General features: G+C 43.3%; 1 protein-coding gene across 2 annotated transcripts in view; it reads right to left on the bottom strand.

The window, feature by feature from the left end:
• Positions 1–22,847, bottom strand: part of LOC142885228 (adenylate cyclase type 1-like) — a 33,758-nt gene extending 10,911 nt beyond the window's left edge. For both annotated transcript variants that reach the window (XM_076021477.1, XM_076021478.1), the window contains exons 1-8: positions 21,695–22,847; positions 18,471–18,620; positions 18,009–18,127; positions 13,219–13,330; positions 6,226–6,353; positions 5,370–5,528; positions 4,710–4,851; positions 3,408–3,563 (exon numbers count right to left, since the gene is read on the bottom strand). In XM_076021477.1, coding sequence (XP_075877592.1) covers positions 3,408–3,563; positions 4,710–4,851; positions 5,370–5,528; positions 6,226–6,353; positions 13,219–13,330; positions 18,009–18,127; positions 18,471–18,620; positions 21,695–22,303 — 1,575 coding nt within the window. In that variant the 5' untranslated portion in view covers positions 22,304–22,847. The remainder of the gene's footprint in view (positions 1–3,407; positions 3,564–4,709; positions 4,852–5,369; positions 5,529–6,225; positions 6,354–13,218; positions 13,331–18,008; positions 18,128–18,470; positions 18,621–21,694) is intronic.

Here is a 22,847-nt window from a genome sequence, read left to right on the forward strand (position 1 = left end):
ATTTCTCCATATCTGGCACTATGGAAGGGCTTTATCTATGTATATCTGTTTCCAGTGTGTGTGACAGCGGCCTAGTATTCTGACGTGAGACCAGGATTCTGCTAATATACTGCTAAATGCTTGTTGCAAGACTGTTGGAAGCGCATGAAATAAGATTACTTACTTTTACTGACGGTCAAGATTTTTAGTGGACATATTTCAAACAAGTCTTGACCTTTCAGTTTTGTTAGTCTACCTCAGTGTTTTTCAACTTTTTTTGAGCCTCGGGACATATCTTACATTGAAGTAAATCCCATGGCACGCCACCGAATATTGTAAAATGACACTTTTTAGCCTAATAATGACAATATAGTCCCTTCATTAATTTATACTCACTCAGTGTATACCTGGACCTGTTTAGATGCACACAAAGTTGATATCCTGGGAGGAATTGAGGGAGGGAGATAGGCTTACATTCCATTAAAAGCACAGTCACTCGACAATGGGCTGTTGTTGTTATTATTATTATTATTATTATTATTATTATTATTATTATTATCATTATTATTATTATTATTATTATTATTTTAACCAACTAAGTGAAATTTGCTAATCTTCCACGGCACACCTGACATTATCTCACAGTACACGAGTGGGCCGCGGCACAGTGGTTGAAAAACACTGGTCTACCCAGTCTGTTTTCCACCTCCAGATTTGGCTGCTTATAAATGGCATGTCCTTTGAATGTTTCACTAAAGTTACAAAAAAAAAAAAAAAATGGAATACACACATCATGCTTTTAGTTTGAAATTTGAAGCTCCAAAAATAAGAGTCACTTGCCGCGAACCGTCCTTACCACCTGTTTCATCATCCCATTTTACTGCTCACATCCATTCATCCCACCTCTTTCCCTCATCTTATCTCCCTTATTTGCTCTTTTGACTTCCACCGTCCCATCTACTATTTTACCTCTCAGTGATTTCCATCCTCTAATCATGCCAACTCCCTTCCAACTAGTGTTTCATTATCAGTATCACAGAGACATGCACATGCCAACGGCTCCATATCTTATATATTGTGCTCAGTGAGCCTGATGCCCAGAAATCCCTATTCATTCCTGCCTTGTCCCTCATATCCCCCCTCTGTGCCTTGAATGCATCATTTCACGCTGTTGAAGTGCAAGCATGTGGTCTGAATACCAAAACACCTTTGAAGGATGCACGTAGGATTAAACTTCTCTGGAGTATTCTTTTGTTGGTTTTTCCTTCTTTTTTTTTTGTCTGATTTAATGTATTCATCTGCTCCTTAAATATATGAATGGATGTTCTACATGGATGCACTAGATTAAAAAAAAGTGAAACTAAAGAACTAAACTAAAGAATTGTGCGTGTGCTATAGTGCAGGGCCGCTGTGGGTTGGTCCAGCGAGGTCTGGGTCTGCCCTCTGAGGACGATGCCCCACCCACTCACATCTACTGTACATGCAGTCTAAAGTACACACTTGCTGCAGCAGCAATTCCACAAAAGGTTTTGCTGCTTTAAACGTTGAGATGCCAGCTGTGTAAATACTGAAAAACATATAATCATTATCATTTGATGAGTAATATTTTACGTAATTATTTTATGTAGCATTGATTCACGCTTCCGATCTCTGCTCCAGCAAAACTTATTGTAATTAAAAAAAAATCCCCACACCCTCAAATGCACCAGCAACAGACAGTGTCACACACACACACAAACATGCACGCACACAAACGCACAGTCCTGTTATGATCAGAGTCAGTCACACAGCTGAGACGTGCTCGCAGCGCAGCTCTTACTGAACAAAACCCTGATTTTGTGAGGTATTGCTTCCTCAGAACAAACTCTAAGAGTTGGGTATTTTTGTAGTTAACTTTGTTAACTAGGTTATATGAAATGAATTCTATGTCAATATAGCGCCCGCTATTGTGAGCGAGGCATGTGTTAGAAACGGACCCGACCCTTCTCGATTTTTCAAGAAACTAATAATAGTCTGGACCTTTGGGGAAACACTAGGTAGCCTGACCCAATTCTCTCTGTGTCCACTCACACTGTGATCGTGATGCTATCTACGCCAGTCACAGGTGGCGTTGGATAACCACGCCACATCTTGTGCTGGTGAGTGGAGGAGGGGTAAAGTGCTCATCTCGTTTGTTGGCAAACAAGCCGAGCAGCAGAGAAACAAACTTACAGAAGGGTTTTGAAAAACAGGGACTTCCTGTCAGTCTACAGTCTGATCAGAAGTAGATGTCTCCTTTAGCTGTCTCTTCTTTTCTCTTTTTCGCCACCCACTATCCTGAGCAATAACTCGGCAGCGGTATGTGCACATGGCTTCATGTCTACAACTAATAGATTGTTTGGCTTTTACTGACGTTAATGCAAACCATTGGAAGAATTGAGCGGTTGCTATCCAATTCCCATCTGGTGCCCATGACAGATGTGAACACAATGATTTAAGCTTATAAGGAACATTAAAACAGGTAGAGGGAGATTTATTTTTATTTTTTATTAAAGTCTTCATAATAGAATCTGTGTTAAATACTAGAAAATAAATCATTCAGAACACAGAAAACATTCACTATTGGTCTCACAGTCTTTATCACACTGATGGTAAAAAACAAACAAACTGAAGTTTGTACACACAAACACGTACTCTCTCTCCCTCTCTCTCTCTCTCTCTCTCTCTCTCTCTCTCTCTCTCTCCCTCTCTCGATGTATACGAAAACAGCTAGCGAAAGAATCGCACTGCTGCCAAGCCACAGGGTTTCACTTCCAGCACACAAGGTCAAGTCAGCTCTCTGACATGTGGCCAGATTGCTGGACTGGTTGACAGTAGACGGGTACCGAGGGAAAATTGGCTATGTTAGTGTTTGGCAGCAGCAGCAGCAGCAGCAGCACGCTGAGGACACAGACAGAATCATCACTTACCGTCACTTCCAATCTGCTGAAGATAAACTACACATCGCATCACAGCCATTTGTTACTGATACTGGTTATAATCACACGGTGCCTTCTGATCTCATGTAAGCTCATTGATAAGCATCTCCTTGTCAATTTAAAGAGGTCACTATCACCCAGCCGTTAATATAATTCACTGTAGCCCTGTTTCATATTGTAATCTGAATGCATGTCCTTCAGTTTTTTGCAACCAGTTTAGTTTGTATTGAAAAAGAAAAACACCCTCAAGCTTCCAGTTTCCTTAAACTGATGTGGGTCATGTAGAAGATGGACACTATTATATTTTCTTTACATTGATTGAGTGCAGTGCAGATATCTTCCAGACAGAGCACACACCTGGCCTGCAGAACTCAAAAAATTTACACTGCACGAGTATTTGGTCTCTGCATGTTCACACCACAGCACGCACAAAACAACACAAGACACGTCAAGATAACACAGATTATATACCTTATCACCGTCCTCGCAGTTCATGACATTGGAGAAGGGAATCTCAGCCTTGAACATCTTCCTGCAGTGCATAAGCTGCACTAGTAAGTAGCACACAGTTTTGAACTTCATCTTTTTGGCGGGCTTTATGTCCGAAAGAATCAATCCTGGGAATATCTGCCACCAGATAAGACATAGGAACAAGGATTAAGTCATCATGATAGAAAAATAATGCCAGTCAGGAAATCATGCACAAACAGTGGACAGTATGCATGGTTATAAATGCTCACGTGAAAGCACACACACATGCGCATACAGCCACTGTTATCAGGCTCAGGAACCTCACTAGAACTGTTATAGTAGGTCAATTCCTCAGATGCTTTAAATAGTTTTAAGGACTTTGCAGCCCTCAATTCCCCTTACGTCAAACTGTTTTAGAAAAAGAAGATTGAACACATTGTCCCGAGTTTGAAGAAACATCAGCTGTAGTAAGATAACAAAAAAAATTGCTTTGTGCAATATACAGAAGATTTAAGAGCCTGCTGAAGCTGAGTTATTAAGTGGACAATGGCAAAATGAGTCGAGGCCTCGACAACAGACATCCTTCACTGCAACCAAGCCTTTGATGAAGTCTAACCATCAGCGCTGCAAAGAGGATTAGTAAAATTCCTCTGCATATCGAAGGGGGAGAAAAAAAATGCACGCAGCTGGATTGTGAAAGGTTCATATAAGAACCCTGGGTGACCTATGTGCAAGCCTTCTATTGCATAAGGAGAGAAGGAAAGGAGGGGAGAGGGGAGGTGAGGTGTTGAAGGAGGGAGGAGAGGAGAGCTCTTGTAGAGGGATGCAGAGAAGAGACTGAAATTCCCTCTCCAGCTCCTTGTGGCACCTCTATTGGAGACGCGTGTGTTTTCTGTGTTTGCACTGGAAAAAACACACACAGCATAGCTTCACTGTGATGTGTAGGAGCTTTGCAAGTGAGGTCCTCATCACACAAGGTGCTGTGCATTCTACCACACCACAGATCTTGTGTTAGAAATAAGGAGCGGTCAAGATAGGCATGCCTCTTTTTTCTCAACTTACTGTGCACGGTGGTTCATCTTTATACGGATTAGCACGTGAAGCTTTTCTAATGTGTACACAGCGAGCTGTCAAAGTGAAAGAGGGTTCATTCAAGGCCAGCATCTGATATGAAGCTTACTCTGCACATGTAACTGATCCTCCCCTCTTATCCGGTTTCCTTCTGCTTAAGGCTTAAGGTATATTGAATATACGATTCCCCCGCACACAGAGTCCTGTTATGAACCTGTGACGATACGGTACCTTCCGTCGGTGGGATGGCACTATAAAGAAGGTTTCAATTTTATGTTTTTGGAGGAAGGCGTTCCTTTCATGTCCGTTTCCAGGCTCCACCTCGTAATCTCCATTTAGGCACTCCAGCGTGGTTCTTGTGATGTGGACTTTCCTGTGGAATACAAAAGCCAAATAGCAGAACTGAAAGTGTCCTCATTTTAATCTGTGTTGGAGTCTCCCAAGAAGTTTGTCTTTTTATTTTCCAGTCTTTTTCATTTAGTATTTAATTTGATCCCTTCACTAGTGATAATAGAATAGCAAGAGTGTTCCAGTCACACTGTAATAACACATTGCATTCATGCAAAAATACTGTAATATTCCAAACAAAAGTCATTGTCATTCAAACCAACAACAAAAATATGAACTAAAATAAATTGAATGAATAAAAAAGATTTTTTCTATTTCTATTTTGTCATACATTGAAATAAATAGTTGAATGACCCCTGTCATGAATCCAAAACAAACATGTCAAGAGAGTGTTAAGAACAATCAGAATCAAGCATCTTATGTGAACTGCTCCACAACCAAATGCGTGCTAGTCTGTGTATCGTCGGCACGGAGACCAGTCCCAGCCCACGGGCCGCCTAATGATGATCTGTCCTAAATAATCAAAACCAATGTAATACTGACCCTGGTAGTCCTCCAGTCTCCATCACATTGGCTAGGGTCACGTCGTTGGACCACACATCATACTGCCATTTCCTGAGGCCAAGGACTCCACACAGCACACGGCCTGTGTGCAAGCCCACACGCATGTTTAGGTTGACTTCCGTGGCTTCTGCTACTGACCTACAGCAGGGGGAGGACACAAGGCGCCCAAGGTCAAAGGAGCAGATCTATATCTGAGCCAGTGATTCAGAGGAGTGCAGCACCATGCAGTACTATATATTATCATTAAGGAGTCATTTCCTAAATCAATGTAGATTGAAAAAATACACCTTTCACACAGAGTTAGCGGCTAAGCAGGGAGACTCTTACAAGTTCAATTCAATGTTGACTTTGACCACAAAGACCAACATTTTATTCTCAGCCAAACGGTGGCCATACCTCACAGCACACATGGCGTTTCACAGTGTGTCGCTACGGAAAATTTGCAGACATTAACCTACCAACGTGTTTTAGAATAGAGAAGTTTTGTAGGAGCATATCGTACATCATGGTATCATAAAATCTTGAAGATAATAATTGCACCTGGTGCAATTAAAAATCAGTTTTTAAATTGAAAATGTGTGCTGTTTCTGGTTGCTACTGGCCACCTCTCCCAAAGCAAACTAAAACCAGGTTTAGTAACCCAGAACCTTGCAATTTCTTTCTAAGAAATTGTATCATAATATTCAGACATGCAATGCTGTGTATAAGTCGGCATCCTTCAATAAAAGTAACTCTACATTTGATGTTTCAAGTTTTGGAATTCCTTCCAAACCAGCACACTTTAATAACCGAAGCAAAATAACCAAATTTAAGCATAAATAATATGAATACTGACGTTATGGTGTCAATCATGTCCAGACCCATCTCGACACAGCAGTGGGCGTGGTCAGTCTTGGGTTGCGTCAGCCCAGATACACAGTAGTAGCAGTCTCCCAGGATCTTAATCCTGCGACAGTGGTTTTCCTAAACAGAAGAAGAAGAAGAAGAAGAAGAAGAAGAAGAAGAAGAAGAAGAAGAAGAAGAAGAAGAAGAAGAAGAAGAAGAACTTCCATATTAAATTAATTTACCATCATTCATTTGTGGCATTAAGGAATTTAAGAACTACTGTAAGTGCATAATCACACACTTTATGAAGTAAAGTATGAACTTTTCTGGGGAGCTCACAGACAGGCTAGAGGCAGACACATTTTACTGTTTGAAAACATAACACAGAACCTTTAAATGAGACCAAGCTGTAATCCCATGAGCAATATGTTCCTTTTTGAGTTTAATTGGAAAGGGGAGAAAATTTCATTTGAGTTTTGAAATATGGAACACTTTTCATCAAAGAGACAGTGTAGAGATAGATGGGAACACAAGTGCTTATAGATGGAATGATAAAAAAAAAAAAAGAAAAAGTAAGGGAGAACAAGATGTTGCAATGGACTGGACTTCAGCATTAATCCCACAGTGGAATGCTAAAAACTAAGCAGTGGACTGAAAATGCTACAAACCAAAACACACCATCTATGGAGGATAAGAGCAATGGATATTTCTAGGGTAAACTGGTTTGGCTGTGAACAAATGGCCCTTGATAGTTTCCATGGAGGTAATGGCCTCAGTGGCGGTGCAGGTGATGAGCACAAAAGGGTCATAATTACGCATTGGTGGACATGGACAAGATAAATGCTCCCGTTTCAACACATGAGCCACGAGTGTGAGAAAGGCACAACTTTGTGAGCAGCAGATATTTGAAAAGTAAATAAATAAAACAAATCATAACAACATTTCTACAGCTTCTTGTCCTGGCCCCAGATGTGTGCCAAGGGCCATTATCTTGCAGAAAAACCCAGTTTCAACCTGGATGGAACAGTGCAGAAGCAAGCGTGTGGCTTGTGGAGGATTGTGCTAAAAGAAATTGCACTCTGAGAGTTGAGAGTTATTCTCAATGCAATATATGACACATCAAAACCCTGATTTGAGCCAGGTTCAAATGCCAAACTGTTGATTTAACTTCCACTACTGTGTACAGTAAATTCCTTGATTCCAGTTTGTGTGTTCTTAGTTTTTGTTGCATTTATTTCAGACAAGAAAAACAAAGAAATCTTCTGTCTCTCCTGTGAATCTTTCTGTTTCTTTCTCTCTCATCCTCGAGGCCTTCTGCAGGTTAACTCGGGCCACAGGAAAGCAGTAGCAGATGTTGCCAAAGTGATACGCAGTCTACGCTACACGAGGCAGGGAAAGCCCCAGTACTCCTACTCTGTATTTTTCCTGCGCTAATCTGCACTGCGAGGGTTTTAGGAGCTGATTCAGTCACAAGCTGGATTACCACCGTCATGTGACTGTAGCACCGTGGGCAATCTGGGTGGTCATCAGCACCAGAGGGAAGATGGGTGCGATAACCTGTCCACAGGGAGCGTTCGGCACCTAATAAGAATTGACGGGGGGGGTGGTTTCAGGCGCTCTGTCTCCAGTGAGGTGGGGTGTAGTTGCATTAGCAGGCACTTTGGACCCGTTGTAATGATATGCTGGCAGAGATGGAAATTAACAAACACTTCAGCGCTCAGAGACAAAGGGCAGGAGACAAAAAGAGGGCTTCAGAGGCAGGGAAGGGGAGCGCTCAGAAAATGATTATGAAGGGAATGATGAGCAAGCTGAGAGTAAACACAGTTCATTTCCTACAACTCTCCACAGGGCAGAGCAGCACACCGTGTGCTCTGTCTTTCATATGTAGACAAAGATCAGCGCTGCACATTACTGATGATACTAGAGATTGGGTTTTTTTCTGTTTTTTTTTTTCCAGGTCCCTGTCAGGTTGGGAAAGACATGAGGTAAATTGTGGCTATGTGTTTGACTGTGTGCTTTTACAGCAAACCTCTTCATTTTATTCAGTCGATGACTTACGATTGTGAGGAATGGCAACAGGCTGGGGTAAAATCATCCACCATGTTTTCCTGTTAGTTACCGGCTCTGTCATTGTTGCGTGTGTATATTTAATAAATGTGTGAGAAGAAATGAATAATATGGCTGTACTTTTACCTCCCACCACCGGACCTGGTGGGCTGGAGAAACTGTGAACAAACTGTGGAAATAAATCTGTGCGGATGAATGTTATCAGGTTTGAGGCACTCTGAGGCTCTGTCTCCTCTGAAGGTGGTCACCGTGCCTTTGAATGTTTCATTGACACTAATCACAGGGAGTATTGTTTCCTTGGAACAATGTGCTAAATATAACGGCTTTTCTGCGCGAGGATTTCGCCAACACTCATTGTACAGTTACAGTTGTAGTGCACTTTGAAAGCTCTGAAATTTACCTGAATTGAGTCAGAGATGTACAAGTTATGTGATGATTTCATGACATGATTTTTGAAAAGTTACTTTTTGTCGCTTTAAACTGAAAGTATTAAGATATTTATGTGCTGTTAAAAGGTGTATAGTTTTATATTGTGACTGAGTGCTGAGCTTTGTTGAAGCTGTTAAATAAGGCTGTGCCAGTGTTATAATCTGTGTGCATACAGTTAAAGGCTCCACATTCCAATTTATTGTTTAGACTGGAAAGAAAAACCTTACAGCTCTTAAGGAAATGGCATATTTAGAATGGCGTTTACAACCTCCTTCAAAAACCCTTGGCTTTTTTAGCTGCTGAATTGATGCCTCTCTGTTGCTTGGAAGTTGGTTAAAAAGTCAGACAAAGGTTTGCTGCAGTCAGCCATGTTTCCATCAAACAATTTGTAGATTTCGATTCGAAACAGCCTCAAAACTGTTCCCATAAATTGCAAGATGCAAATTTCTTCATAACCTGCATTAAAAGGTTTTATGGAAACACACACACACACACTCAGAAAAGTTCAAAAAATGAACTTTGATATGATAAGGGAACCTTCTGAAGACCACTTCTACTGTTTCATATCTAAATGGATCTTTTGACCCACCTCAAAATGTCCTGTCATTTTAAACCCTGACACACGTGACTCCTTCCAACCTGTGCAAGTCTCTGCAGTCACAGTGGCATTATCACTATTCTGTCTTTCCCCCATACTGTTCTGGTTTGTTTGACTTGGGTTTTGCCTCGGTGCACACTGGGAAATCTGCTGTCCCTGAAAGTGATCCGTGCACCTGCTTGTGATGAGCGCGAGCTAATCAGGGCTGCCGACTTGTGTTTACATGCAGACTTTGGTTCCCGGCAGGCAGCTGTCAACACTGTGTGCAGTGAACAGGCATGAAACTGAATGAGCAATCACTTCTGTCTTTCCTGCTTCCGGGGGCATCATTTTCAACATATCCTATTTTGTATCCTCATATTACATATCACCTCTCTGTGTTACTAATTCATTTTTTGTCCACACAATTAAAAATTGGCTGGAAAACTCACAACTTTTAAAAAGTAGATCACTTATTTATGTCAGTAGGTAAGTAGAGGGCATCGGTTATTCAGCAGGAGTCAACTAGTTGCAGCCACAATGTTCACTTGTCACATCTGGTATGATATCATATGATGATATGTAATAAAAGCTCAAGGCTTTACTTACAGCAGTTTTCAGTTAGTTCACTATTTACTCTCAGATTTACTTCTCCAATTTTGTTACACCACACAGGAATAACAAAGAGCCGACTGTTTAGCCCTGCACACATTTTGTTGCCCATTTCTGAAAAGCCAAACAATGTGCGAGTGATTTGAAAAAAAAGAAGGGGAAACCTTGACTTGGAAATAAGCAGTTCACATAAAGCTAAAAACGGAAGCATGATACAAAAAGAGAGTGTACAGAAACGCAGGGCATAAAAGACACCGTAGTGGGAAGTAGGCTGCTGCATGTCAATCAAGGGGCGCAGAAACAAGGAGCGGAGGAGTCTTAAAGCTGTAATTCAAGGAGGTGTTGCGAGAGGAGAGAAAAGAAAGACAAGAATGAAAAGCCTTTGAAACCCTGCCATGGAAACAGCGCTCGCGCAAAACATGCTCGCACACGCAGGCACGCACGCACGCTTGCGCCCAGACCCAAAAGCACATCCAGTCCAGGGCTATTAATGTAATATAGCATCACAATAGCCATAAATTAATTAATCACAGAGTCCCTTTCACAAGAGAAACTGTTGTTTCGGGTGGCGGACAGACTGTTGGAATCTTAGCCAGGCAGAGGACGTGTTTATGGAGTGTGAGAGGGGACCAGTTGGTGTGTTAATTTAGACTCTTGTTGTTCCTCTTACTAAATAGCCTTCTCATTTTTACTTTTTTTTTTTTCAACTTTTGTTAAACACACAAATCTGGAGAAACAGTCCAAATAATGTATCTGCTGCGTGACTGTTGGTCATGTGCAACTTTTCACCTCTTCAAAGTCAGACCAGTTTTGCTGAAAAAGCTCTCGGAAACTCGGCTCAGTGGCAAGGAGCTAAATATTCACTTTGAGTGACTCCCTGGTTCACTTTTTTGGGGTTTTTAAAGAGATGGCTCATCTTGAGATGATATAGGTGTTGTTGTGTAACGTTCTCAAGTTAGCGTTCTCACTTTCAAATCTTAATCTCCTCCGTTGTGTGTGGCACAAAGGTGTGAAGTTGTTCTTTCTCTATGTTTATCATTAGGATTCACACTTCACTAACCCTCAACGGAGGAAAACTAAAACAACACTTTGGTGCTGACCTTCATTAAATGCATTGGTGGTGTCTTTTTTACTTAAAACAAATAAATGAGTAACAATTCTTCAAAAAAAGAAAGTACTGTGTCGGTGTAGTTCCTCCTTAAAACTGATTTCATAGAACAGTAGAGTTAAAAATAGAATCATTATTTTCCTTGTAACATATAGTAAATAAGGTGGCATTTTTAGTTTCATTAGTCACCCAAAATTAGGGCTCAACTGAACCCTGTGCAATATACGGCCGATGTCAGCAGAGGTTTCTGGGCTGCATCAATAAATGATCCGAATAGAAGACAGAATGCACATGTAGCTTTTTGAAGTCTAAAACGTCTCATCAGCCAAAATTTGATCAATTGAAGCGCTTGTGATTCACCTGAGACCAAGACTGTGTTGTTATCCGAGACCTCAAAGTATTTTAACTGCTGGTTTGTCGTTGACAAAGTGATTAGTTAGATTAGTGCGGTGGTTGCCCAAATGTGACATTTGCCTCAATTTACGGCAACTTTAGGGTCAGTGGGTCATAAGGATGGCTCGAAATTAGAGAAGGAGAGAAGCGTTGGTCACCTACGGCACTGCCAACACTTTAGGAGAACGCTGTGTTCCTGGCCCACGTCCTAAGCAGCTTGACAAGTCCAAAGAGTGGACAGGTGGTGTCGGGATGGTGCTGGAATAGTATTATGCGACGATGCCCAGTGGCCATGTGGCATCGCCCGCTCTTCGTATGGAATGAGAAGAATCTGAGTGGCCAGTGTGACCGTGGCGATGACTCACTGCCGCTGCCACTTCCCGCCAAAGTGGATCAGAGTGAGTGGGGCCGTTGGGTCGGGGCTCGGTTGAAACGCTTGATGACTGCTTCGGCGGCCGTAAACAGCCTCTTAGCGTGACGCCAGGCCCGCGGCTGCCAGTTCCAGACGCAACAGTCAGGGCAAGCGGCACGGCTCTGTGAGGTGCACCTCTTCAGCCGCGCTTCACGTTAATGCCAAAATCAGCGCAGTGCTGCGTTTTAGCCGGATGAGAGGACGGAGATTTGGCCTCAAACGGATCGACGTGTGAACATAGTTTGACTTTAAAAACCTCGTGTGAGTCCGCGACATCATGGCGCTCTAATTATCTCCATCTCCAACACCAACCTCCCCACGAAAACAAGAAGGAGAGACGGAGCAGCGTCAGCCGAGCACAGCGAGTGATTTAAGATGCACTGCGAAGGCAAAGAAAATTATACAACGGGAACGAGGCAAATGAGAGGCACGCTCTCCTTTTTTTCAGCTCTAATTTTGTGACTGTAAACAAACCAGTTAAAAATAGAAGCTCTGCTCAGCTGAGTAAAAACCTTCTACGAAAGCACAAAAAAAGGGGGTTAGTTGTAATCCCGAGGATTAATGGCTTTGACAAGGGCATGTGCGTAGTGTAAGTAATAGAGGCCAGATTACAGAAAGATAAGACGGCAGAGAGGTGATCTGCAGGGGCTCAAACTTCTCACCAAACAAAGACACTGTCGCTGTCAGGTGAGAAAGATCGGTGCCTGGGGCTTCCTTCACCACTTCTTTATTTCTAAAGAAGTGGTTTCAAAACCTCTTCAAATGAAAAGGATGAAAATCTCTCTCGCTCATTATGTTTCACTTCAAAGATCTCAGCCGCCATTGATAGCGGCTAACATTTGGAAGTGACTGGATTAAATAAAAAAGCGCTGTTCAAATTCACGGGTCAAAATTATTTCATTCTCAAAAAAAACAAAACACACAAACGGGAAGAATAAAAACGACAGATGGGCGAGCTAAAATCTTTTTTTTTCCCACATGCAGCTGAGAGAGCCTCGGAAAAGTACATTCCGCGGCCCCCTTTGATCGTTTCATTCACACAGGCCCAAATGGAGGCAAGGTTTTAGCCCTGGGTAAATCTGGCCTAGATTAAAGAGGTCTGTCAACTCTTCCTCAGACGAAGCGCTGGATAATCATATGAAGCATACTGCGGGCAGCCAGTGTTCACTGGACGTCATGCTAGGCTTCCACAACAGTGGCATGTGCCAGCAGCCTGTGGCCAAAGCGGTTCACACACACACACACACACACACACACACACACACACACACACACACACCAACAAACCCTCGCTGTGTTTATGTGCTTGTGTGCGCAATGTATACAAAAGAAAGTGGAGCTTTTCATGCAGACAGCGACTGTAATTAGGAGACATTTAGCCTTTAGGGGAGGAGAGCAGGCGTACCGTGGCGAGCTCGTCAAACTTTCCAAACAGCTCGTTCAGCAGTTTCACCAGCTCCTGCGCTGTGCACTGGGAGGCCAGGCTGGTGAAGCCCACGATGTCTGCAAACAGGATGCTGCGAGAGAGGGACAAGAGCACCGGTTGGTTAGCCGTCGGAGCGGGTTCACACAGAGCAACTAGACAGACCACAACACATGGCAGAAGCCAGGGAGATTATTAGAAAGAAAGAGCAGAGCCTCCTCTGTTTAAGTGAGAGGCAGCAGGGTGACTTAAAATAGAAGCAGGAGCTTTCCCACGGGGACAAAGCCAGAGACGTGTCCTGCTAGGAGCTCCTCTGGACAGCCTATGTTCCCTCCTCTAGGACTGCAGGACGATTGTTTTACTCCCTTCAAAACAATAGTTTTACAACATCATTCCAGAGGCTAGTTAAAGGGACAGCTCTTCTAAATTTTCATTTTGCTTCCTTTCACTATGTCAAAGGAGGCTCTGGCCATATTTTGGAATGCATACAACCATTCTGGAGTTGCACAGAGGGAACAAATATAATGCAATGGGCACGTAAAGCAGCCATTGGCTAATAGCATACAAGAAAAACATAAGATGTCTCTGTTCTTTCAGCAAAAGTAATCACATAGTGAGCGTCGCACAGCTCTCATCGCCGTCTCCAAGAATATAGAATAGAATCCATTCACACAAGCATTATAGAGACATGGAGTATTTATACTTTCATTGGTTTTTTCCACGCATGCGTCCGTTGGCTGGAATTCCTTCTTTACATTTATTCGGAAAATGTCACCAAACGACCAAAAGCACACATACACAAAAGTAAGGAGTAGCAAATTTGTTGAAAAAATTTTTTTTTTTTTGCAGGGTGGAATCATCTGTGTAATTGATGCCATAAATGATGCTGTTGCTTAACGTTCGCTGTAAATGTAACAGCACAATAAAAGGCCACCAGTGTTTTATATCCCTGCCGTCTCAACATGCAGCGCCAGCCCCCTGAGAGACGACTCATTTTCAGTCTGCATCGCAGCCAGGCAGGAACTTTAACCGCAAAGGATTTGCCCTGAGTGTTGGCTGCTGGCAGAGGGTGTGAAGGAGATTAGTCATCAATTCTGAGTGTCCTGGAAAAAAAAAGTGTCTCACTGGCAACAGCAGACGGCTGTATAAATGGGGGCCAGAGTTTCTACCATGAGGACGGAGTACTGGTTTCAGGGGTTTGGGGTCGAAGGGAGGTGGGGGCGTTGTTTGTTTGTTTGTTTGTTTGTTTGTTTGTTTGTTTGTTTTGGTGTCTACGCTGCAATTCATTAAACCCCCTAAAATTGACGTTAATTCCTGTATCGCCTGCCTAAGTTTGAGTGACAGAACCTCTGCAGCCATTGATGACTTATTTATCTCATCAAACTCATGCAGCACATTTGTAGGAAGAGGAAGAGTGATGCCGTTCGGCCTTTTGTCCACATGACAAACAGATTTTTAGTTCACAAAAAATTAGCTTTTCGCAGAACCCTTCTAGGGGTAAAATATTCAGAACAACCATAATCATTTCAAAGTTAATTTGCTGATAGGTGTCCTGACAGAACCACCAGCTTGAAGCACTTTTGTAGAGGGTTGGCCATCACAACTGGGTGTCTCAAACTGTGAATGTATTTTGGGAATATTCAATTATTTCTGTTCACCCATTTGCTGTTTTCGCCGATAGGACAAACATATTTCTTTTCCAGTCCATCGGCCGTTCCTCAACTGAGCATCATTAAAAAATGTGTCAAATGACAAATCAAGAAGATTCCATGAAACAGTTCTTCCTGCATGTTTTACTTCTATTTGGGCTTTGACGAAAAATAAAATAATAAAAATAAAATTGCAGCTGCGTGCGACTCAAAGTGTGTCAGGGAGTAAAGGTTTTACCAGACCTAAAATGTTGCAAACAGTCCCACTGAGTTTTTTTTTTTATGGCCTTATGTTAAGTTGCATGCCCTCATTTCCGCTAGTCCGTTCAAGTTTAGGTGCGAAAGCACAACACTGCACTGCTGTAGCTGGATGTACTGTAGGTCAATTCATAAAGTTCAAGAAGCAAATTGAAGAAGCTCTCTGTTTGAGTTTACTAAGATGGGGACCTTTACTGCCATGTCAGAAAAAAAAAAGTTGTGAAAAGATTAAATGAGGGTCACGTTAAAAGATCAAAAGGTGAGAGACTTTCAAAATAAGTCGAAGAATAAATATTGCGGCCTATCAGACTGGCACAATGTGGAACTGCTATTTATGTCCTTATTGCTTAGCACTTATTATTGGCAAACTCAAGAGTTATTTCTTTCTTGTGGCTTCATCCAACTGAAAAATCTCTATTACATTTCCACATACATTTGCATTTATATGTATGGAAGTCAGGCAGTGTACAGTACAGGAATCGTGCAGAACCAGCGTCCACCTCTGGGCAAAATTACAGCTAGAAAAACACACGATTCCAGAACAAACTGGATTCTTCCCACCGCAGCCAGGCTTCAGTCTCATGTCAGGTACAGTCTGATTTAACCGTCATGACTCCCTCCTCCATTATTTACTCTCCGATGGCACATATTCGGGGAGGAAGTTATTCCTCCAATTATGCTAATCTCCCACCTCCCCCCTGTGGGAAGCATTACTGTAGATTTTTTTGACTGATGTAATTTCAATTTAATCGCCCAGTGGTGTGCACATGGAGGGGTTAACTGCGGATGGTTCTCTCTGGAGCTACTGAATCTGGCCAGTGAATGTGCTGACAGTAGGGCTGATTGAAAAGGGTGTCCAAAGCATTTGTTACTTATTTCAGAGGGCTACAGGGTAACACTGCAGTGAGTGCGTGGATGAGAATCAACAACATTTAAAGCCTCCTCTCACTAATGCTTAAAGCCAAAATGACAAAACTCATAAATAATTTAAGCGATGATTCTCTCAATTGGCTCTTTTGTTTGTTTGTTTGGTTGTTTTTTTTTTTTTTACCAAAAGTGCCAATTTCATTACGGGCATTAAAAAAAAGCTTCCCTCCCACTAAGCAACAATTTAATTTGCCCACTAAAATAAATGCCTGCCTTGTCTGCCAGCTATCATTTTGTTGCGCGTTTACTGTAAGCATGACAGAGTTATAAATAATCACTCTGGAAACACTTGATGAAAAAAAAACAGTGGCAGTGATGTATTGAAGCCAGTGCTGTGTAAGAGATAATAAACTGAAAAGCTTTTACAGTGGTCAGTAGAAACGGTCCACTCTAACAATTTACCACTGTTCTATTTTTATTGGTATTTACACAAGTATTAAAATACAATTTATTCCAGGAAACCTAAGAAAATATTTTTTTTCAATATGAATAAAATATCATTTACAACCATATTTCTTAACTCACGATGGATTTACACAACAGCATCTATATTTTTACAAAAATGTGATGGATTTTTTTTTTCGTTGAACGATACCTAATATTCCCATCTGGACTTTAAGGCAATCAGACAGTGTTGAAACGTGATGGGGGGAAAAAGGGTGCACGTTCCGCTGCTCACTATTTACCGTTGGCGCGCGGCTGAGATCACTCTCAAAGGGTGCACGCTATCTGGAGGAGTTCAAGGCACAAAGCAATCAGCCGAGCCCCACTGGGATGTGTCCATATTTAACCACGACGCACGCGTGCGCTCACACCCACGCTCACACACTTGCAAACCCCGCATTATGCAACAAGAATTTAGTCTCCATTGCATTTAATCCCCTGTAGCAACTTAATCCTGAGGCTAAGCAAACGCTCCTCCTCAAGCCTCTCCTGCAGCTCTCGGATTGGAGAGGAAGGGACGCAGGCGAACAGGAGAGAGAGGACGGAAATAAGAGAATGCCGGAGGGTGATAAAGACGATTTAACAATGCAGTGAGAAAAGCAGCTTAAAAAAATTGAAAAAAAAGAAATTAGGCGGTGAAAAAGGGTGAATTGAGAAAATGTGACTCTCAAATTGCAGCTGGTCGAATGTCACGTTTTCCAGGCGTACAAGCGTATTACAAGCTGACAAAGGGTAAAAGGTCAAGAAGCCAACCGCTGCTGCAGGTCTCTGGGGACAGCTAATCATGATAAATAGGTGCATGGTGTTAATAAAGGGTAGTAGTCACTAGCAAGATGAGGATTGCGCACAGCACGCATCACAAGTATTTTTTTTTTGATGCGTCAGCAAAAAAAATCAAAATAATATGAAGTGATATTGAATTATTACACAATATCATGATACATGATTCATAAACATGTCTACTTTTTTGTAATATTGTAACATCTCACATCATACTCCAATGCTCTTTTTATACAAACTAGTGTTAATAATATAAAAATAAAATAGGTTGATCAGACAATATGTCTCTACTCATTTTTGACTTCTTTTGCTTGTTCCACTTTTAGAAAGAATGTGCTAACACACATATCTGGCAATCAGTCCTATGTGATGTCACAAAGGGAACTAATGCCTCTCCCAGGTGAGCAACAACATGCTGTCACATCCTGTGCTCCTGAGTGACATTGAATTAAACAGTGGTCAAAGGGAAATGACAGGGAGAAAGGAGGGAAGGAAGGGAGGGAGGAAGGCAGGTGGTGACTTTAGCAGCAGTTTTTTTTTAATTTAATTAATTTGGTGCCGTTGAATTGAAAAAGCATTGCTCTGCCTCTTACATAACAAATTACCTATTAAAACAGCTGTCCAAAAGTTGCTTGCTTCAGTGACTTCACAGCAAAGTGCAGATAATGGCACTCGTTGTTGTGTTGTGTTGTTCTGCTGAGTTGTTGCTCCTACCTGACATTGTCGTGGCGCTGGATGTAGATTTTGTGAAAGATCCTTTCTGGGGGCTTCAGGAAATCCTCTTTCATCTCCATAGCTACGTTCCTGGGCAACAGACTCATTAGCAGGCGCTCCTGTGTGTGCGTGTGTGTGTGCGTGTGTGTGTGTGTGTGTGTGTGTGTGTGTGTGTGTGTGTACAAGTAAAAAAAAAAAAGGAAAGGAAAAAGTGCAAGTCAATATAAATATGAATTTACACAGTAAAACTTATCACAAGGGAAGTGTCGGTAGCAATGAGAAATGTGCCAGACATGAAGGTATGAAATCTAACAAATATCTATGTGTCAAAATGACTCACTGCACAAGGCAGATAGAGGAAAAGGGGGAGTAGGTGGGAGGGTTGGTGGGGTTAGAGGGGGGAGAGAAACTTGACGGCCTAAATCAAGCGATGGCTCTCGGCAGTTCCCCGGCGCCCCGTACCTGTTTCTCGTTCTCATCCTCCATGCGGAGCCGCTCCTCGATGCAGTTGCGAGCCTGCAGGAAGGCCTTCCTCTGGGCTCTCTCTGTCAGGATGCGCACAAACAGCCCTGACAGGTTGACACTGGTGAAGAGCACCGTGTTGGCAAACAGCTGAGAGCAGAACGAAAAGAAACACACATGAAACGTACAGAAAGAAAAGCCCAAAAAACAAACCAAAACATCACAATACCTGAGTTGGTAGAGACGCATGTTTGGATGTGTTGTAACTTTGCGTGCGTACTTTGTTAGAATGGGCAAAACCTAAAACTATGCAGTAAATAATGACATATGGCTGTACAAGCGTACAAGGGAATAAAGGAATGTGTGGAATTAAAACTTAATTCAATGTGAATTCTGATTTACTCTTTGATTTCTTTATCTATATAGCGAGAACACCAAATCGATGAGACAATACAACTTCATTTTCACTAGGTTCACTAGGTTGTTGTCATAATATTTTCAACATTGGCTATTTTGTATATGTTTGCTTCTTTAGTTCAAAGGTGTAAAAAAAAAAACCTGCACACTCTTCAGTAGGCCAAACGTGCCTTTGCCACTTTAGATGCTCTTTCTTATGAGCATTATTCTGAACTGAACTGGGTGAACTTAGCTGTGGGTCATCCATCACAGCAAACATATGTCAGCGTGACTCTCCTCAACCTTGTGTAGGGCACGCAAAGAAGAGAGCGCCTCTTCCCGCCCCTTGACCGAGGCGGCCCGGCTGTGACTTTGAAAAGAAACCAGGCAAGGTCTCATGCTCACCTCGACAGCTTGCTCCAGTAAACTGTCACCACCAGGAATACGCAGAGGCTTCATTTTTTTTGTTCACTTGTTGTGATACTTTTGTATCCAACCCCCATAGATTTTAAGATCTAATTCACAGGCAAACAGTTAGAGTTTGGCCAATTACGCCGCACCTCCTGACAAACGCAACCGCTCCTGCAAACTCCTATTGCGCCACGCTTCCCAGTCTGATGAATAATTGACCGCCTTTAGAAGAATTGTTTTTGGCAGTCTGTCAATGTCCATCTGTCTAGAACAATGCTCAAGCTAACCCACAGCCTCCACGAAGCATACAAGCCCAATGGTGCAATCACACCAGTAGATGTAATAAAAAGCTATTATGTTACATATTTCTTTTAATTTCGCACGCTCACTCTTTGTTTATTGGCTGTCTGGGAGAAATATCTCCCTGTAGGTTGTTTTTCTTTAAAAAAAAAAAAAAAAAATGCAATTGGATCATAACCATTAAAGGAACATTTATGACAGGGAGAAATGTTTCCAATATATGTTAACGGGACTTCATATAAAATGACTTGTTAAGACAGAACACAGGGCTTATCATTGCACGCCAATACTGTATTCTTAATAACAGCCTGCTGTTGGCGAGAGCAGCACTCGCAATCCAAAAGTGATTGAGGTGCATTGTCGTGTTTATACATTTAAAACAGTCTTGACGATAAGTTACAAAGTTGTGTCATTGTGGACCTGGAAAAGATCACACCGCACTCCTTTCAGATGACACGAGCGCCGAGGAGCGCCGAGATTGAAATAACCTGTATCCCAAGTCCTGCTCCCCGCAAGGCTAACAACACATTCCAGACGAACGACCTATAAAGCAGCCTGTAGCAGCAGCTGAGTCCCCTGGAACGCGGGCTGCGCTACAGCCAGGCATGTGCAGGGTCATGCCATACAGCTCATCTCCGAGCTTAATGGATTAGCTATCTCTGGTTGCCCAGCTAACTCCGTCCTTCACATGGCGACGCAGGTATCTCATAGCTTACGTACAGGAAAACAATCTCCTGGGCGAGCACGCTGTCATCCCCCTCCAAGGGTGTGATGAACTCATCACTCCTCAATTTTATATATTTTATATTTTTTTGCTTGTCTGGGTTATGCACTATCTCCGTGTCATAGGCTGCACGGCGGTAGAAATGTGTCCCCAGGAGGGTTTGATTGATGTGCCGTATCTTCCCTTACACCGGATGACAGTCAAGTGTGTGTGTGTGTGTGTGTGTGTGTGTGTGTGTGTGTGTGTATGTGTGTGTGTGCGCGCGCGCGCATGTCACAAAATGGTGCAAAGATATACTTTTCTATTTTGGCTGAGGAAATGGCTCGCATGACATTGTCTCCTTTTGATGACCGAGGAATTTTGTGTTACAAAAAAATAGATTGTGCGTGTGTGTGTGTGTGTGTGTGTGTGTGTGCGTGCGTGCGTGTGCGTGTGTGTTGTCCCCTGTGTTTGCCCTACTTTTGCTGCTGGCGAGACGTCACTCTTCATTCCCTGCCAGCACCTTTTGGGGTTGAACTGGGTCCACAGGGAAACCGCAAGTGCAGCGGCTCTGCTCATTTCAATCATTCTACATACTCTTACTTACTTTTTAGGAAGCTTGCAGATATTTAGCACCACGGGATAAAACTCTTCAAATAGTCCCCGTAGTTGTCAACAGAACCCAGTTTTTGTTGACTTTCAGTTCAATACAGTTTAGCTTACATGTTAAATTTCCTTGTGTTCAGGCAGTTTAACTTTGTCTCCAATAGTAAAGGACCATTTCAGTCGTTGCTGCTGATGGTAAGTGTCTGCAGAAAAAGGGGGAAATCACAGCAGAACCGCTGCACACCCTGACAGCACCTGTTCAAGCTTAAGTTTTTCTGCATTAGATTAGAGAAGACATTGTCCGTGTTTACGGAGACGTCCCAGGCCTTTGATTGATTCTGTTGATTTTGCCTATTTAATTTGCTTTCTATGCATTTGTTTCTCTCTCCTGTCTCATGGTACACGTGATGAAGGTCTTCTATTTGAGTTTGTTTAACATCTGACACGCGGAGTTAAGGTCGCTCTTCTCATCTTGAGTTTTTTTTTTTCCCTCTCTCTCTTTTAGATGGGGGATGAAATATTTATATTTTTGTCACGGATCTGCGGCACAACAGCAGAACACTTTAGTCACATTTAATCAAAGCCAGACTACACCCCAGGGCGCTGTCCTTGGTGCTGAACCCGAGCACTGAGTTGGATTATACTGTGTGTGTGTGTGTGTGTGTGTGTGTGTGTGTGTGTGTGTGTGTGTGTGTGTGTGTGTGTGTGTGTGTGTGTGTGTGTGTGAGGAACCACGGTCGGTACTATTTACCATTAAAAAAATAAAGCGAGAGGGAGGGAGGGAGAAAAAACCCCCACAGATCCTTACCGTTCTCCACAGCTTCTGCGTTTTAACCGTGACGGACGTGGCTGTCACAATCAGGTGCGAGATGGACACCATAATTCCCAACACGACGGCCAAGAGCGTCCGCACGGGCAGGAGCGCGTAGGCGACGAAGGTGACCAGGATGAGCTGCCACATGCCCTGCTCCGGGGACGTCGGCGGCTCCAGACCCATCGCGCCCAGCGAGAAGGGGCAGCAGAGGAAGGAGAAGGTGAAGCCGAAAAGCAGCGTCAGGTTGACGATCTGCTGGAGCTGAGTCACCTGCAGGTACTTGACGTTGGTGACGATGAAGAGGGAGACGAAGATGACACAGTGCACCGGATGGGACCCCTTGGAGATGGTGAGGCTGGGGCCGGACAGCAACTCCACCACGGCCAGCGTGGCGGACATGAAGATGAGCACGGCCAGGGCTTTGAGGGTGGACGTCTGCTCCAGCTTCAGGTTGTAGTTCTGGAAGAGCGACTCGAACTCCTTGCAGTCGAACTCGTCCTCGCACACGATGGTGGTCAGGGGGACGCCCGGTGGACAGTGACTTCTCTTCCGCCTGGTTTTGACTTTCTGAAACGGTACTTCCTCCATGTCAGTGCCATTCATAAACTGGGACACCTGCTCGCGGCGTTATGGCTCAAGCCGGTACACCGGATCGCACGAGCGGAGCCGGCGGGGCGAAAAGACGCGCCAGGGCGGGCTGGAGGAGGCGAGGCGCAGCGTCCCAGACTGCCTGCCGGACTGGCCGGTGGCCGCAAGACGCGCTCCAACACTATCCACAGGTTGGGGAGTCTGCTTCGGAGAGACCAGCCGTCGCGCAGGCGTTCATTTTTTTTCCCCCCTCCTCCCCCCCTTCTTTATCCGCGCGCTGGGTGAGAAAAATAAAGATGGGAGGGGGGAGAAAAAAAAAAATCCCAAATATTTTTTTCCTCCGTTGAAAGCGAGGAGGAGCGGCGCGCGAGGGGTCTAGTTGTGACGGCCAAAGCTTTATTTTGCTGAGCTCAGATAGGATCACGCCTGCGCATTATGAAGTAAAGATAAGACGGGTCCCCGCTCCACGACGCGCAGTCAAGACGAGCGGGCTGTTCGCGGCTGCACCGCTCCTCTTAACCACCTCGTGGACACAGTCAATACATCATCCATAATGACA

Source organism: Nelusetta ayraudi, unplaced genomic scaffold (genome assembly GCF_046127955.1).
Source record: "Nelusetta ayraudi isolate G7.1 ecotype Tasmania unplaced genomic scaffold, CSIRO-AGI_Nayr_v1 ptg000011l, whole genome shotgun sequence".
NCBI classification, from domain to species: Eukaryota; Metazoa; Chordata; class Actinopteri; order Tetraodontiformes; family Monacanthidae; genus Nelusetta; species Nelusetta ayraudi.